This window comes from Notechis scutatus, chromosome 1, assembly GCF_049901735.1.
Source record: "Notechis scutatus isolate UNSWTSFEM ecotype Mainland chromosome 1, rNotScu1.2, whole genome shotgun sequence".
Classification (NCBI taxonomy): Eukaryota; Metazoa; Chordata; class Lepidosauria; order Squamata; family Elapidae; genus Notechis; species Notechis scutatus.
In genome coordinates, this window is record NC_142009.1 from 63,393,012 (window position 1) to 63,409,049 (window position 16,038).

Below are 16,038 nucleotides of genomic sequence, written 5' to 3' on the forward strand. Positions count from 1 at the left end.
ATAATCTAAAGTTAAAGTGCTCTTGATGATAATTAAATATTTTTGTCTATACCCTAAAAGCAATTTAAACAGAAAGATCTATTCTGCTTCACTGTAACATTCTTGGAAATTTTGTTGTATTATTTCTTATGCCAAGAAGCTAATGATCTCCTTCACATACAAAAACATTGTTTCGATTGTTTTAAAATGTTTTTAGTATTTTGAGTGTAGCATATTTTTTTTAATTGTAAGCCACCCAAAATCATTGGGGGGTGGGGTGAAAATAAGTAAATAAATAAACAACACAACAACTTGTGTATCTTCAAGCATGACTACAGGATCAAAAGTCAAATCTAATTAAAAATCCAGATAAGTATTGGGATGAGAATACTGGTTTATAGGACTCAAAAAAAAAAGTATTGACGGCACATAATCAACCAATTAACAAAATATACGGATTCATCTGCATCAGTAAAGTGTATAACAATACCCCTTCCCCCATAAACACCAATGTAAGACAGAATTGAAAGTTTGTATAGGCCCTTCATTTTCCTCAAGGATTGTGTACCTTCTGAAATTTAAACCAATTAATAAATGTTTTCACTAGGATACTCCAAATTATTTAAACTATATTATCTAAGCTGGCACTAGCTCCTTATTTTTTGCCTCATTTTTCTTCTTAAAATTGAATATCTAAAGTAGCAAAAACATGTGGCTGTGTCATAATCGGAATTTTATGATTTCTTAGTTAATAACCCGTTTGTTTTAAATGATCATTATTATCTGAGCGACGCTGACCACTGGGCCACTGACCACTGGATAAATAAATAAATTGTAAAACCAGTGCTAAATCTCATTTCCTTCATTAATCCCTCTATGAATTGCTTATATTGATTTCTAGTATTATACAAGTATATTTATTTTAGCAACTATTAAATAATCTGAGTATACATTATAAATATAGAGATTCTGAGTTTCTTTAAATAGCATAAAAATAACTTTACAAATCTCAGGTGTCTGGTAATTTCTCTGTTGACAATTACATAGCATATCAGTGTAGAATAATTTCACATGAAAACAGAACCAAAAATGATAAAGAAATTCTGCTTTAGATCCCTGACACTTAATCTTGATCACCAGTGTCTTTCTTTTCCTTATATTACAGTAGATAATTGTTGTTGTTGTGATTTTGTTTAAATCTATCAGCTTATTTGGATATTTAAAAGAGTCTTATTCTGAATAGATTTTTCTGTCTTTTGCTAGTCACAGGAAGGAATAAAGAAATTATGAGCATGGACTTTTTCTAATCACTAGATAATCTATTAAGGATTTAGAGGATTTAGATCTAGAGGATTGTATAGGCCAGGGGTGTCAAACTCATGTTGTCATGGCAGCATGACATAGCCTCCTTCGCTAAACCAGGTGTGGGTGTGGCCAGCATTTGACACATCCGGCCCATGGGCTGGGAGTTTGACATCTCTGGCCTAGGCATTGTCCACTTGCTCTCCTTCCTTATTTTCAGGATGCATCACTGCTGAATTTCATATTTCTTGTGAGGCAGTTAAAATCCAAGTGAATCCAAGTTTGTTTGTTAGATTTATTTGCATACCTGCCTTGCCTCTCCACTCCACTCCAGCCTACATTCCTTTTTTTTTTTTTTTGCTATTTGCAGACTCCACTTCACTTGTCTGTGTATTTGGAGCAATTCGAAGTGGTGAAAGCATTAATTCTGAAAGGGGTGAACACGGCACTGCAGGACCGCAATGGAAATACTGCTCTGCACTTGGCCTGTGAACAGCAGAGTCTGGAATGTGTTGAGCTGTTGCTGCCTCTGAAGAAACCAATCTCTGAGATGAAGACTAGAAAAACTCTACAAGATCTGCAGCTCCAGAATTGGCAAGGTAAACAAGAGTGTGGAGTGATCCCATTGGATCTGATGAGTGTTAAAAGTCAGAACTTAAATGCTTCACTTGTAAGAAGATTTCATGAGCTATTGGGGTTTTATTTTTCTCCCTCTAGGCTTAACATGTCTTCACATCAGCACCTTGAAAGGAAACCTTCAACTGATGGCATTGCTGGTGCAGAATGGAGCTGACATTAATGTACAGGTAAGTTAGAGAGATCTAACAGCTCTGATATACTGTATGTCAATTCTGAAAAAATTTCTTACTGAGCAGAAAATTTGGAATGCTGCAGAATATAAAAACTGACTTTATACACAGTAGATGTAGGAGATGACAGGGTTGAACCTGACATGTCAAACGTGTCATAGGTCACGAGTCCCTATGTACCCCCAAGCGATCTAAGTCCAGCCCACCTGAATGCCTTTCTTATTTTCTACTCGTTTCCCTGAACTATTAGTTGATTGGATTCTTGTAGATAATTTAAGCTTGCAATAAATCTTTATATTCATTTGAACTGCCTGAATCTCCGGATTTCCCAGGTGCTTGACAGTATTGGAATGGCTGAGTCTAATGCTAAAAATATAGGGAGCGCTACTCCAAAATTTCCAAAAGCGGGGTAGAGGGGATACAGGAAAGCTAACTTAGCTACGTGAGAGCCAGTTTGATATGGTGGTTAAGGTATCAGGCTAAGAAACTAGGAGGAAACCATGAGTTTTTAGTCACTTTCTCTCAGCCCTGGGAAGGAGGCAATGGCAAACCATTTTTGAAATTCCTTGTCAGTTAAATTTCAGGAACTTATCCAGGGGACTCTGCGAATTGGACACAACTGAACAAAAGGGAAAAAAATGAGCAGTCACTTTGCCCATCTTCTCTTTTTTTTTCCTTTGTGCAAATGAAACAGGATAACTTTTAAACTTATAGGATAAAACCTTTAGAATGAAATTTGGATTTAGTTAGTGATTATGTACCATCAACAGAAGATTGATTTTAGAAAGCTAAACAGGGTCAGACCAGGATGGGAGGTTGGCTGGCTGTGGAAATGACTGGGAAACAAACAAACAAATCAACAACAACAAAAGAAACATCCTGGAATAAAGCAATTTTTTAAAAAATCAGTTCTGCATTGCTGCTAACCAAATGAGATCCACATGATTGTAGTTCCCAGGAATCAATATCAATTCCAAGGAGTCACGACCATTTCAGAATTTATATACAACCCCGATTACTTATTTTTTTAAAAACAAGTTTTATTCAGTTTTCCACATTTTAACATCTCTTTTTAGTGAACAGCATGATTACAGGTTTCACATATACATACAAATATGACCATAATTACATATTCAATTTTTGTATTCAATTTCTTAGCTTAACAATGCTTTTATACATTTTCTATTTTATTATATTATTCCAAATGCTTATCTCATTATTTAATTCACATATATTAACTTCATAATTATTATACTTTAGTACTTTTAACTGTCACATTTGTATATTCCTCTTAAATTCTGATTAATAACACTCCTATAAATTGGTTTCCCCCCTAAAATATCAGTTTAAGTGTGCCACCTCTAAGTTAAATATTCATTAATTATCTCCCCTTTTAAATCCCATTAAATGATTAACATTTTATTACCTAAAACATTAAAATTAATAATCCCTTTTAAAACTACATAACATATATAAATCAGATTCTGCATGGTTTCCCCTTTTTAATTTCATAAGGTTTATTTACAATTTCAGAAAAAAGGACATATTAATCCACTCATTTACTCCTAAACTCCGATTTCCATTTCAGCTCTCCTCCTATATCATTTCATTTATTTCAGTATATTTAAAATATTTCAATATATTTAATAAACATATTCCATTATTTGTTACAATTTTCTCTATGATTACTTCTGAGCTCCTAGTTCAGTTTTTGCATCTTCAGGAAGAGAATGCTCAGACTCGGAGTTAGGAACTGCTATGCCTGTGTGATCCCTATCAGGGGTGGGATTCTACCAGTTCGCACCTATTCGCTAGAACCGGTTGTTAACATTCTAAGCAGTTCGGAGAACCGGTTGTTAGAAGCAATTACTGGCCTAATCCTGTAAGGAAGGCAGGAAGGAAACATTCTGGTGTTGCTTACAGAAACTGCCTCTCCATTAACCCTTATTACATTCTTGGCAGGACTAGACTTCCTGTCTCAGGAACGTCTCTGGAGTTTTTTTCCACTCCTTTGCTGGTACTTTGGTTGTGTGGAGTGACCATCCAAATTACAGTGGCACTGAAAAAGTGACTTATGACCATTTTTCACACCTACGACTGTTGCAGCATCACCACAGTCATGAGAGGCCAGGTGAGAAGATGCGTGCCTCGATGTGAGTGATGTTGAGTTGGCCACACCCAGCCAGTCACATGACCACCAAGCCATGTCCACCCAGTCACATGACCACCAAGCCACGCCCACCACCTAAGCCACGCCCATAGAACCAGTTGTTAAAATTTTGAATCCCACCCCTGATCCCTATCCTAGGCTCTTCTAGGTTTGAGCAATCGGCTTGAATCTCAGGTACATCATGGCCCAGAAAGGAACTTTCTCTTTCTCTTATTTTTATTTGGAACTGGCTTTCACTGTGGTCTTTTTCACTCAGGCAGGCTTTTGCAGTAGGAAATCTAGGTTTCCTACTGTATCTACCCAGAGAGGTACGTTCTATGGAATTTTGCTCATTCGATCTCGTGAAATAACTGACTCTGTCTCTTGCTCCCTCAGGATGGCACAAGTGGAAAAACACCCCTACATCTGGCAGTGGAGAATCATGATGAGATGGCTGTGAGGCACCTCCTGCGATTGGGAGCCCAGGTGGATTCGCAGATGTACAATGGCTGCACCCCACTGCACCTGGCTGTGGGCAGGAACAATGCTGCCATTGCTGCAATCCTCTGCCATTCGGGAGCAGATACCTTATTGCGGAATATGGAAAATGAGACAGCTCAAGATCTGGCAGATGGCAATGATGATGTGAGAATTTTTCTGGAATGTCTTGCAATAGATCAGGCTCTCGAGGCAAGAGCGAAGTAATCTGAATAAGGGTTGGCATCATTATGAGAGTCTGGAAGCTGGCTATCCATTTTCCAGTAGGCAAGAAGCCATCCGGTGGCAACACGAAATGGAGTATTTAAATACTTAGCCTATTGAAAGGGATGTTAAAATTTGGAAAGGGAACTGGTCATTTTTTTAGAATGTAATTTGGAAACTAAAGGGTTTAAAAGCAGGGGCTAGCGCCACCTAACTCTGAGAGGCTTTCCATTCCCACACACTAAACACCAACCCCAAGGCCAAAAAATAGATTAAAAAATTGTAAATTTTGACTTGGATTTGAATGGTTTTCAGAAAGGAAATTGAAGCAGTGTTCTTCTTAGAAGGTTCTCAGTCCCATTGTTAATTGTGAAACCTCTCACTTTTAGAATGTGGCCATTTTGCCCCTGAATTTCCTCTGCACACTCCCAGGGTGCTGGGAAGCTAATTAGCTGTAGGTTGCCTACTCCCGATCTCAAAGTAAGATAGAGATACAAGTTGTATTGTGTAATTCGTAAGTTTTAGCACATGATGCTCAGCAAAAACGCAAGGATTGGGGGTTCTGGCAACTGCACTTGTCTCCGTTTCCATGATGCTCTTTGTAACTTTGATTTGCCAAATTGCAGTTCACATCCATCTGATCTTAATCTTACAGGCTACGTGCAGGGAGGAGCTGCTAAACTGGCTAGTCTGCCTTGGGGTTGCTAATGCCTTGGCATCACTGCAACATCTTTTAATTCCAAGCAGCTACATAAGGCAGGATAGGCAGACTTTATTTATTTATTTATTTATTTGATTTGCCAATTGTTTACAAGATAATAAGTATAAGTGTATACATAGTTGTGAATACATGAAATGGGTACATATAAGAAAAATAAAAGAATAAGAGAAACAATAGGACAGGGACGGTAGGCACGTTGGTGCGCTTATGCACGCCCCCTATTGCAGCATAATTGACTTCCATCAATTATGCTGCAATGTATCAGGATGATAACTGATGTCTTTCCTACACCAGGCAGATAAGGATCTAAACAAACCAGAGCTCCATGTAGGGCAAAATGAGTACCTGATTTTACTCTGAAACTGAATAGGGTTTGTCTTCATTATTAATATATAGGCAATTGATAGAAATGGAAATCAAAGGCCATTGGGCTCCCTTAGCTACATATGCAGATTCCTGCTGTGAATTCCAACCAATGCAGAGACCAGCACCATTCTGGTGTCTTCTATGATAGAATGGATAGACTTCTGCATTGCATGTCAGAGAGCTGGATTCCTTCCAATGGTGACCTTTAGCTATTTGTCATCATATTACCTGACTTACCTCACCTCCTAGGTAGTTAAGGGAAATAAAACATTAAAGCTTAGTTTCCTTTCGGAAAGAAAAAATATCAATGCATAATATTTGATGTTCCTGACATCTTAGAACAATGTTATTCTTTCTTTGTATAATAAAACTCATGGTCTTGATGTGGAGGAAGTTGCTTGATTATTATGAAAAAATATCTAAAAAAGTAGAATATTTTTATATATTAGGATAGAGTTCAAACTAGTGTCCTAGTCACATGTCTCACTTAATAACTGCCCCAAATTAACAACACATTTTTCAGGCTATGTTGTGGCCATAAGTTGAGGACTACCTGAGTACTTATAGTGATGAATCTAGCCTTGTTTGGAAAAGCTTGGGGTGTTCACATAGGCAATTTGTTGAGAGACATTTTCTTCCATGAACATGTTAGTCCCCAAAACACATAAAAAGGGATCATATATAGTAAATTAACTGAATATCCTGCTCTTCATAGGAAAAATATCACAAAATATCTTCTCGCATAATGGGTAGAAGGGTTTAAGCATAGAGTATATTGCTCTTTCTGACCACACTAGATAGCTGGCAATCTTTGCAAACTGTTTGCGCTTTGTGTTTCTGTCACTCATTGAAGTAATAATTACACACCGCCACATTATCGAGTCAATGTTGACTCTTAGCAACCATAAGGATGGGTTTTCTCCATGATAAAGTGGCAATACTAGGGTTTTTTTGTACACAACCTTCTTGATAGGTCACTGTATCATTATTTCCTTTTTGTTGTCAGATCCTTACACTTTTGCGTTTTGATGACTTGAAGATCTCCGGAAAGCCTGTGATGTGCTCCAGCCGAACATCCTAACATCCAAATGGGAAAGTTAACCTTGTGAAGGATATATCATTGCTGCTTGAGGCTGACAGTGACCACAGCTGGCCACCAATGAAATTTGTTGTAATGTGAGCCTTGGGACAACCACAGCCACTGTTTTTTTGAGACTATAGAGCCAGTGTGAGAAAGGAAAACTGCTTTGTATGTTGACCTTAAATCCTGAATGAGAATGTGGAAATGTTGCCTCTTTGAAAGGACACAGGTGTGAATAGACTGAGCCAATGCTTGCTTTCCCTGGTTTATCTAAATTTGGAGAAACTCCTTAAGAATTGTGTTCCAGACTGTATTTGAATAGATATTTTAGATTTCACTCTTTTTCCTTTTGTTCTGCTGCCTAGACTATGATGAAACATGTCAGGAGCTCTCTGTCTTTGTGTCAACCAAAATAATTTCTTTTGAAGGTGTTCTTTTCTGAGCAAAATGCAATTTTTCTACTCCTTGGCCCAACCTGCTTTCTTCTCTAGCTAATTCAGCCTCCACTGTTGCTCAGGCTCCTAGTTGCAGTGTCTAGACACCAGATTGCTCCACATCTCCCTTTAACTCTGATTTTGCCTCCCATGAAGGCAGGCCAGAGTTGTCAGGACCAGAAAGTTGTGTTGTTCCAGCTTCTGGGACTGAACAAAACATGAAGACTAGGCTCATGGGGACAAATAGCCTTAATCACTTTTGCCTTGGAATAATTGATGTTCTCGGGGTGAGAGCAAAGGTCAGTTTCTGTTCTACTCAATTTTAAAGGGAAGTGCCAACTTCTTAGATTTTTACTTAGGTACCTTTATGCCTTGCAACTTTGGGACTGAGTCTATAGTTAAACTTATTGAGTAAGAGGGGGTCTGCCACCCTTCCTTAGCCCATATATCTCCTCGTTTCTTTTGAACATAAGCTGCAAAAGAGATGTTAATTTGGCCATGTTTTTCCAGTTTTAATTGATGGGAAAAGGATTATCATAAATCAGAATTTGTTTCCCACATTCTTAAGCTTAGCATTTAATTGTGTTCAGTTTATGACTGGATAAGCTAGCATCAATCCATGGATGCTTAAGATTTCTTCTGCATTTTAGGTATCACTATCATGAAAGGACTGCAGAAACCCCTGTGGATTGGAAAGGATTGGAAGTGACCTGTCAGATCTAAGCATTTGTTGGGAGACAGCACTGCCTTTGCTGATTGTAGTCTCCAATCTGATAACACTTACTTTACTTACGGTAGATTGTGCGTTTAGTGAGAAAATCACTGGGGTCATCAAATCAAGGAGATAAGAGTTTCTCATATATAAACTTTAATCTGGAGCAGGGAAATTCCCAGTTCCCTCCCTCCTACTGTTTGCTGCTTGGGAGTGGCTGTCAGTAACTGTGGCAAATCCTAAATGGCGCAATGAACTGGGATGTCCCAGGGAGAGGCTTTGGGTTTTCCTTTTTTGTTTTCCTCTGTTTTCCAGAGAAGAAACTACTTCCAAGAAGAAATGGCAGTTTTGCAAAATATTTTCTGTCAAAGTGGTCCTTGATTTTTATATCTTTTTCTAACTTGAGATCCTTGCTTCTTACTTTCTTTTCCAGTTGTTTTTTTTTCTTTTTCCCTTTTGTTTTTCACTGCCAAAATAAAGTTCTTAAAGTGAACAAATAAATATCTTGCTTTTATGTGTTGGTCTAGAAAAAAAATGTTTCTTTTTCTTTTTTGCTTTTGTTTTTCACTGACAAAATAAGGTTCTTAAATGAATAAATCTCCTGCTTTTATATGTTGGTCTGGATGCATTTTCTTCATGTAATATATTCTTCACCTGGAAAAAACTTTCAGCTGGAATTGCAAGGAAAAGTGCAAGTGAGATTTAAGCCACAGTGCATGAAGAAGCCCCCTCCCCCCCCCCCATGAATTTCAGGGTCAGTTGAACTGGTGAAAATATGCAACAGAAATAAACTGTTTTTCAAATACGTTTCTGTAAGTTGCTTAGATCTAAGATGTGCTACCACCTTGTGGTTGATTGTAATACTAGCTTCCTCTTGTGCTTGTCTCCCAACCACAAGTTGCAAAATTGTGCTATAAATGCACTTCAGTTGAAATATTATGCTGTCTCAATGGATCCCTGCAGCTTTCTATGAGTAGAACAAAATTAGAATGTTTGAGGAAAATAAAATCTAGGTTCCTGTCAGCTGGTGCTCCGTTCAAAATCCAAGAAAGAAATACTTAAGACTCTTGTAATTAGAGAAAAGATATCTTTTACTGGAAGTTAGTGGTAGCAACGAGAAAATTCTGAATCTGGGGAAATAGGCACGTACATTACACATATATCAAGGGAGTGAAATGTTCCCACCCCCAATAGTTCAAACGGTTCTTCCAATTAAAAGTTGTGAAGTTCAGCATGTGGATATCTCCAGGTGGTGATGATTAGTTGAACTTGGCTTACTCAGATAAAGGTTTGCAATTGTGCAGAGAAGAGAAAGCCAAGCAGGAATGAGAAACCCTCCCCAGTTTAAACAATATCAGTTATTAACACTTTCAACACTTTCCACCACCCCCTTACTCATGGCAGCCAGAAAGAAGCAAAGGAAAGGAGGAAGATCTTGAAGGCTGACAGCTCCTCTGTAAATGCTAATTGTTCAGCTCTCTGGATAAGCAACAGTTCAGCTTGTGCTTATATTGAGTAAATTTATATTCACAGAAATGAACATCCCTGTGAATTTTGAGATTTGAATATTTAAGAGTAAATGACAGTTTATACACTGCGTAAGTTATTTGCCTGATCCAACGAAATTATGTTCAGGAATGCCCAAAAGATAGATTGAATCCCACTGATAATGTCTAGGTATTTTGTGATAGATTGACAGAGAGCTAATGCTGGTGTAGTAGTTCAGGCATTGGGCTAGATCCTGGGAGACTGTATGTTGTAGTCCAGCCTTGGGTACAAATCTTGAGCTGGTCACTTTCTTTCAACTCTAAGACAGAGGTAATGGCAAACCACTCCTTGAAAACCTTGGCAAGAAATCTGCAAGGATTTGTCCAGGCAGGGACAAATGTATTCAGGACAGTTTGTGTTCCTTAATTTACAAATAAGTTATAACTCATGGTACGGGATAGATAGGGCTATTTGCAGAACACCCCCTCCCCTTTCGCTGGTTGTTTCTACCTTTCCTGTACGATCTGAAAGTCAAAGCATGCACTGAGTCCTCTCAATTAAACAAGGCCACCAAATGGGGTGCAGGAAGCAGGCCATTTTGACACAGTACCTGCCCTTTGAACTCCATATCCTCCACCCCACCCTGTGCCAAGATTAGATTGGCTCCAACCCTGCCAGACTTTCACAAAGCATTGAACACCTTAATGTGCTCCAAGGAAGGGCAGAAATGTTAGATGGCCTGTGAAATCAGGTGTTATTATGTTGTTAAGTCTTATAAGGTTGACTCTTGGTCACCACTGTAGAGGTTTCTTGTGATTTGTTGATATTGGGGCGATTTTTTTGTATTATTTTAATGTATTATTACCCAGCATCCCATATGCAAGAAGGGCAGTTGTATACATTGATTTAATAAATACATTAATGAATGTCTTCTTGCTTGTGCCTTTATTTTGCATGTCTGCTCTGGCTTGTAGATTCCTGAGGCCAACTTAAAAACAAATTATATCCTGCAAACCTGGATTTTGCCAGTTGTGATTTGGAAGTTTTTTTACTCAGCTTTTTAAAAACCATTTTTTGAAGGTGAAGAAGCATCAATAAATAAATAATTCATTCTGATTTTTATATTTTTATATTCTCCATATGATCTTCTTTACAGCATTAGTTCATCTGATAAATAGCTGAGGGGACTAACTAAACTCAAAGAGTCAAGGCAGAGAAGGAATGAGTTCTGCAGCTACCTAAATTTCACTAAAATGTAGAGAACTTCATGAGAGTAAAATTTGTACCACAATGGAATAGCTGTGGAGTCTTCATCTCTGGATATTTTAAAGAGGAGGCTAATAGCCACCTCTCACTGATAATTTAACTGATTTTCCTGCATAAGCGGAAAGTTGGACTACACGATCTTTGTAGGATGCTTCACTCACAACAATGCATTTTGCAGGACATTTTCTCTATATTTTGCACAGCCCTATTAGGCATATAAATCACTTTTACACTGCATTTTTTGTTGTTTTACATTTGTTAGAAAGATATGACCCACAATACATGATAGTAGTATCCAATTAATGATAATAAGAGATCCCAAAGTAAAACAAGATTTCAAAAATCTTACTAACTTGGTAAAGACGTTAATCTCTCTACTACATTTGAACATCTTTGGTGTAAATCTGACTCTGGGTGACTGTGACCTTTCATCCTGTGCACCAAACTGGAGGTGGAATATATAATAACCTACTCATTTTGGGAAATTCTTTCAGCCTCCACATAAACCTACTAGTAGAATGTCACTGCAAACATTTAGATTCCATTGTGACTCCCAAGAGATTGCCCATGTCTTATATCAGAAACAGCCCACACATTTTCACATGCCTACAGACATCATTTTCTGGAAGAGGAGACACACATCACCCTTTAACAGTCAGAACAGAAAAGTTCTTTTGTCAAGCCATAGCCACAATAAAATACAATGCTCAAAAAAATAAAGGGAACACTTAAACAACACAATGTAACTCCAAGTCAATCACACTTCTGTGAAATCAAACTGTCCACTTTGGTAGCAACACTGATTGACAATCAATTTCACATGCTGTTGTGCAAATAGAATAGACAACAGGTGGAAAGCATAGGCAGTTAGCAAGACATCCCCAATAAAGGAGTGGTTCTGCAGGTGGTGACCACAGACCACTTCTCAGTTCCTATGCTTTCTGGCTGATGGTTTGGTCACTTTTGAATGCTGGCGGTGCTTTCACTCTAGTGGTAGCATGAGACGGAGTCTACAACCCACACAAGTGGTTCAGGTAGTGCAGCTCATCCAGGATGGCACATCAATGCGAGCTGTGGTAAGAAGGTTTGCTGTGTCTGTCAGTGTAGTGTCCAGAGCATGGAGGCGCTACCAGGAGATAGGCCAGTACATCAGGAGACGTGGAGGAGGCCGTAGGAGGGCAACAACCCAGGATCAGGACTGCTACCTCCGCCTTTGTGCAAGGAGGGACAGGAGGAGCACTGTCAGAGCCCTGCAAAATGACCTCCAGTGGGCCACAAATGTGCATGTGGCTGCTCAAACGGTCAGAAACAGACTCCATGACAGTGGTATGAGGGCCCAACGTCCACAGGTGGGGGTTGTGCTTACAGCAGGACGTTTGGCATTTGCCAGAGAACACCAAGATTGGCAAATTCGCCACTGGCGCCCTGTGCTCTTCACAGATGAAAGCAGTTCACACAGAGCACATGTAACAGATGTGACAGGGTCTGAAGACACTGTGGAGAACATTCTGCTGCCTGCAACATCCTCCAGCATGACCGGTTTGGCAGTCAGTCAGTAATGGTGTGGGGTGGCATTTCTTTAGGGGAACGCACAGCCCTCCATGTGCTCGCCAGAGGTAGCCTGACTGCCATTAGGTACCGAGATGAGATCCTCAGACCCCTTGTGAGACCATATGCTGGTGCAGTTGGCCCTGGGTTCCTCCTAATTCATGACAATGCTAGACCTCATGTGGCTGGAGTGTGTCAGCAGTTCCTGCAAGATGAAGTCATTGATGCTATGGACTGGCCCGCCCGTTCCCCAGACCTGAGTCCAATTGAGCACATCTGGGACATCAAGTCTCGCTCCATCCACCAATGCCACATTGCACCACAGACTGTCCAGGAGTTGGGGGATGCTTTAGTCCAGGTGTGGGAGGAGATCCCTCAGGAGACCATCCGCCACCTCATCAGGAGCATTGTAGGGAAGTCATACAGGCACATGGAGGTCATACACACTACTGAGCCTCATTTTGACTTGTTTTAAGGGCATTACATCAAAGTTGGATCAGTCTAGTGTTTTTTTTCCACTTTAATTTTGAGTGTAACTCCAAATCCAGACCTCCATGGGTTGCTAAATTTGATTTCCATTGATAATTTTTGTGTGATTTTGTTGTCAGCACATTCAACTATGTAATGAACAAAGTATTTAATAAGAATACTTCATTCATTCAGATCTAGGATGTCTTATTTTTGTGTTCCCTTTATTTTTTTGAGCAGTGTATGTTCTTCCATGAATCCCAATAGCTCTTCTGCAGGTGTCTGCTGGGGAAATCAACCAAAGTAAAGATCTGAGTTCCCACACATGTTTCGTTCTGACTTAGGCCATTATAATGCAGTGTAAATTTAATTATGCATATAATGGCAGTCAGGGAAGGCTGATAGATGCTAGAAACCAGCTTTCCTACAATGAATTCTTCCTGTATGGTTTAATTTACATTATTAGGTAGTATTTGCCAGGGGTCCCCAACCCCCCAGTCCATGTACTGGCACTGGTCTGCAGCATGCCAGAAACCTGGCCATGCAAACAAGTGAAGCCCCATCCGTGGGATGCAGGCAGCATGCGAAACCAAGCCCCCTCCAATCTGTTCATTCTCCATGAAACTGGTCTCTGGTGCCCAAAAAGCTGGGGGCAAGTATTATATGCCATTTATAAGATACAGAAAGTTTTGATCAATTTCAACAATTGATTAGCTTAGGCAGTGATCTGAAGATGGATCGATTTAGGTAGCAAATGTTCTTATACTTAAATATAAAATTAAATAGTGCAAAAATTACCTAAAGTGTATAGTTAAAAGCATCCATTGCATTTATCATGAAATATTGTCAGAATAGTTTTTTAATCTGGGAAAAAGAAAACCTTCAGTAATGCTTTTATTCTCGTGGTTTTGATTTAACACTTGGTTTATTTTCTGTCTTTCCTGTGATACTTTTTGTTCATGGTACACATTCAAGTCACACGGCTTCTGTATCTAATACTGTTCAGTCAGATGGGAAGATAGTGTAGAAGAAAGATCAGAATAAAAAGAAAAATCTTCTGCCTCACAGGAGGGGGAGCCTCCCCCCATGGATCTTATATAACCCAACAGCTGCCCATTGGTAGCCTGCCAAGCAGACAAGATTGGACCATCAAAATGGATGAATGTTGATCGTGCAATTTTGGACTCTTTTTAGAATTAAGGGGAAGTAATGATGGGAACAATGGCAGTTTATCTCTTAAAGGTTTCCCTCTCTCATTCCCATCCATAACGTTCATAAATCATGATGAAATATTTCAGCTATATTTATTTGTACTGCTCTTGGTCATCACCCGAATCTTCCGGAGGCCACAATACACCAAGGGCTGAGTTGTGACTCCCAACTGTTCGGGTACTGCCCACTCCTGCTACAATCTGACCTGTGACAGGACCACTGCCTTCTGTATTCTGGCTTAACTAAGGCCAGTCGGGTTAGAAGCCTATAAGCAAGCTAGTAACTGCTGCCCCTGAACAGACCAACATAACTTGGTCATCTGGCTTACTCAACTGAAAGAGAATTCACAACCAGTAATTTGTCTAACAAGGCCTTACACTCTTAAATAATACTTTTAGTGTGGGAATGAAAATATTAAATTCCCCTATGTTCCAACAGCAGCCCTTGTTAGATGTTAGATCCTAACACCTGGTAACTGGAAACGAGGAAGTCATTAAAGGTGAAAGAAGAGAGTTTAAAGGATTATTGCTGCTCAGTATTAGAAAAAACTATGTCCACAGGCAATGCCAAATCAGCCCAGAAAGCTAAAGAACAAGTTGAGGAAGTTAATACATCTTATCTTCCTGGACTTTGCAGTCGTTGAAATAAAGAGACATTTGTTACTTGGGGGGAAAACAAAACTGTAACAAGTCTAGATCAAATCTTAAAATTACACTGACAAGAAAGATACATATTGTCAAGGCTGTGCTTTTCTCAATTGTAACTATGGGTGTGAAAGCTAGATCATCAGAAAGGCTTCAGAAAGACAAACTGTGGAGCTGGAAAAAGTTTTGAGAACAAATAGCACGGAACAAATTATTCAGTGCAACATGAAGTAAAAACAGCCTGCTCACTGGAAGTATCCTAAAAATGAAGCTTTATTTTGGACACATAATGAGAAGCCAGGAGTAAGTGAAGAAGACCTGAAGCCATAGGTATTTGCAGTGAGAAGAGAGGGCAAATAATTAAATGTGATATACATCTCTGCCCTTTACATGGCCCCCTGTGGCGTTGCCATGCAAGTAGGAAAGAGTGTGATGTCCTAATTTATGTTCTGTCATTTTGGCCTCCTTGTAGTTTGGAAAGGATGGCTATGCCTGATGCCTGGAAAATCAAAGGCAATTTTTAAAGAAAAGGGAGACAGAAGACAAAATACAGTAATCAGATATTCTCATTGAAGACGCAAGCATGCGTTTACAGGAGAAATACAATTATTCACCTACAGTCCTGGTGAAATGGATGCTTATGGCGAGGGTCTGGAGGTACTGAACAAAACCAGCAACAGTCAGGCTAAGCAGAATCGGAGAATCGTATTGTACAGCAATAGCCTTTCAATTTCCTCTGGGGGAAAAAAACCCACGAGTGAAGCTCAAATAATAGTGCCTTTACATTCACGGGTACCATAAATGCTAAATATAAAACAAAACGAATTTAGAAGGTATAGAGAGGTAGGTTGAAAAGATTGAACCTCTGGCGAAGTGAGTCGGCTTTTCAAACCTGGGCGGGCGACGTTGTTTTCCAGCTCAAGGGCTGGGTTCGCCCGCCGTCTTGCCACCGTTTGTGGGCATCCTTGGAACAAAGCAGAGCTTGCTTCTTGCTACGAGAGGGCTCCGGATCCAACCTTGATTGGAAACCCTCCCCGAATCGTACCGGAGCGGCCTATGAAACGCTCCCCTCCTCCTCGTAGGGAGCCTCGTTCACTTTCCGTCCCAGTCCTGCCCCCGCCTTTCTATCCGCTTGCGGGGCTCTTCCCTTCGGAACC

The 16,038-nt window shown here is 39.6% G+C and overlaps 1 protein-coding gene across 1 annotated transcript in view; it reads left to right on the forward strand.

The window, feature by feature from the left end:
* The window catches only part of NFKBIE (NFKB inhibitor epsilon), a 35,874-nt gene extending 25,205 nt beyond the window's left edge, over nucleotides 1-10,669 (forward strand). Inside the window, exons 3-6 of the mRNA XM_026681286.2 lie at nucleotides 1,652-1,880; nucleotides 1,999-2,087; nucleotides 4,636-4,884; nucleotides 7,035-10,669. Of these exons, the coding sequence (XP_026537071.2) occupies nucleotides 1,652-1,880; nucleotides 1,999-2,087; nucleotides 4,636-4,884; nucleotides 7,035-7,109 (642 nt within the window). The 3' untranslated portion in view covers nucleotides 7,110-10,669. The remainder of the gene's footprint in view (nucleotides 1-1,651; nucleotides 1,881-1,998; nucleotides 2,088-4,635; nucleotides 4,885-7,034) is intronic.
* Nucleotides 10,670-16,038: the final 5,369 nt, after the last annotated feature.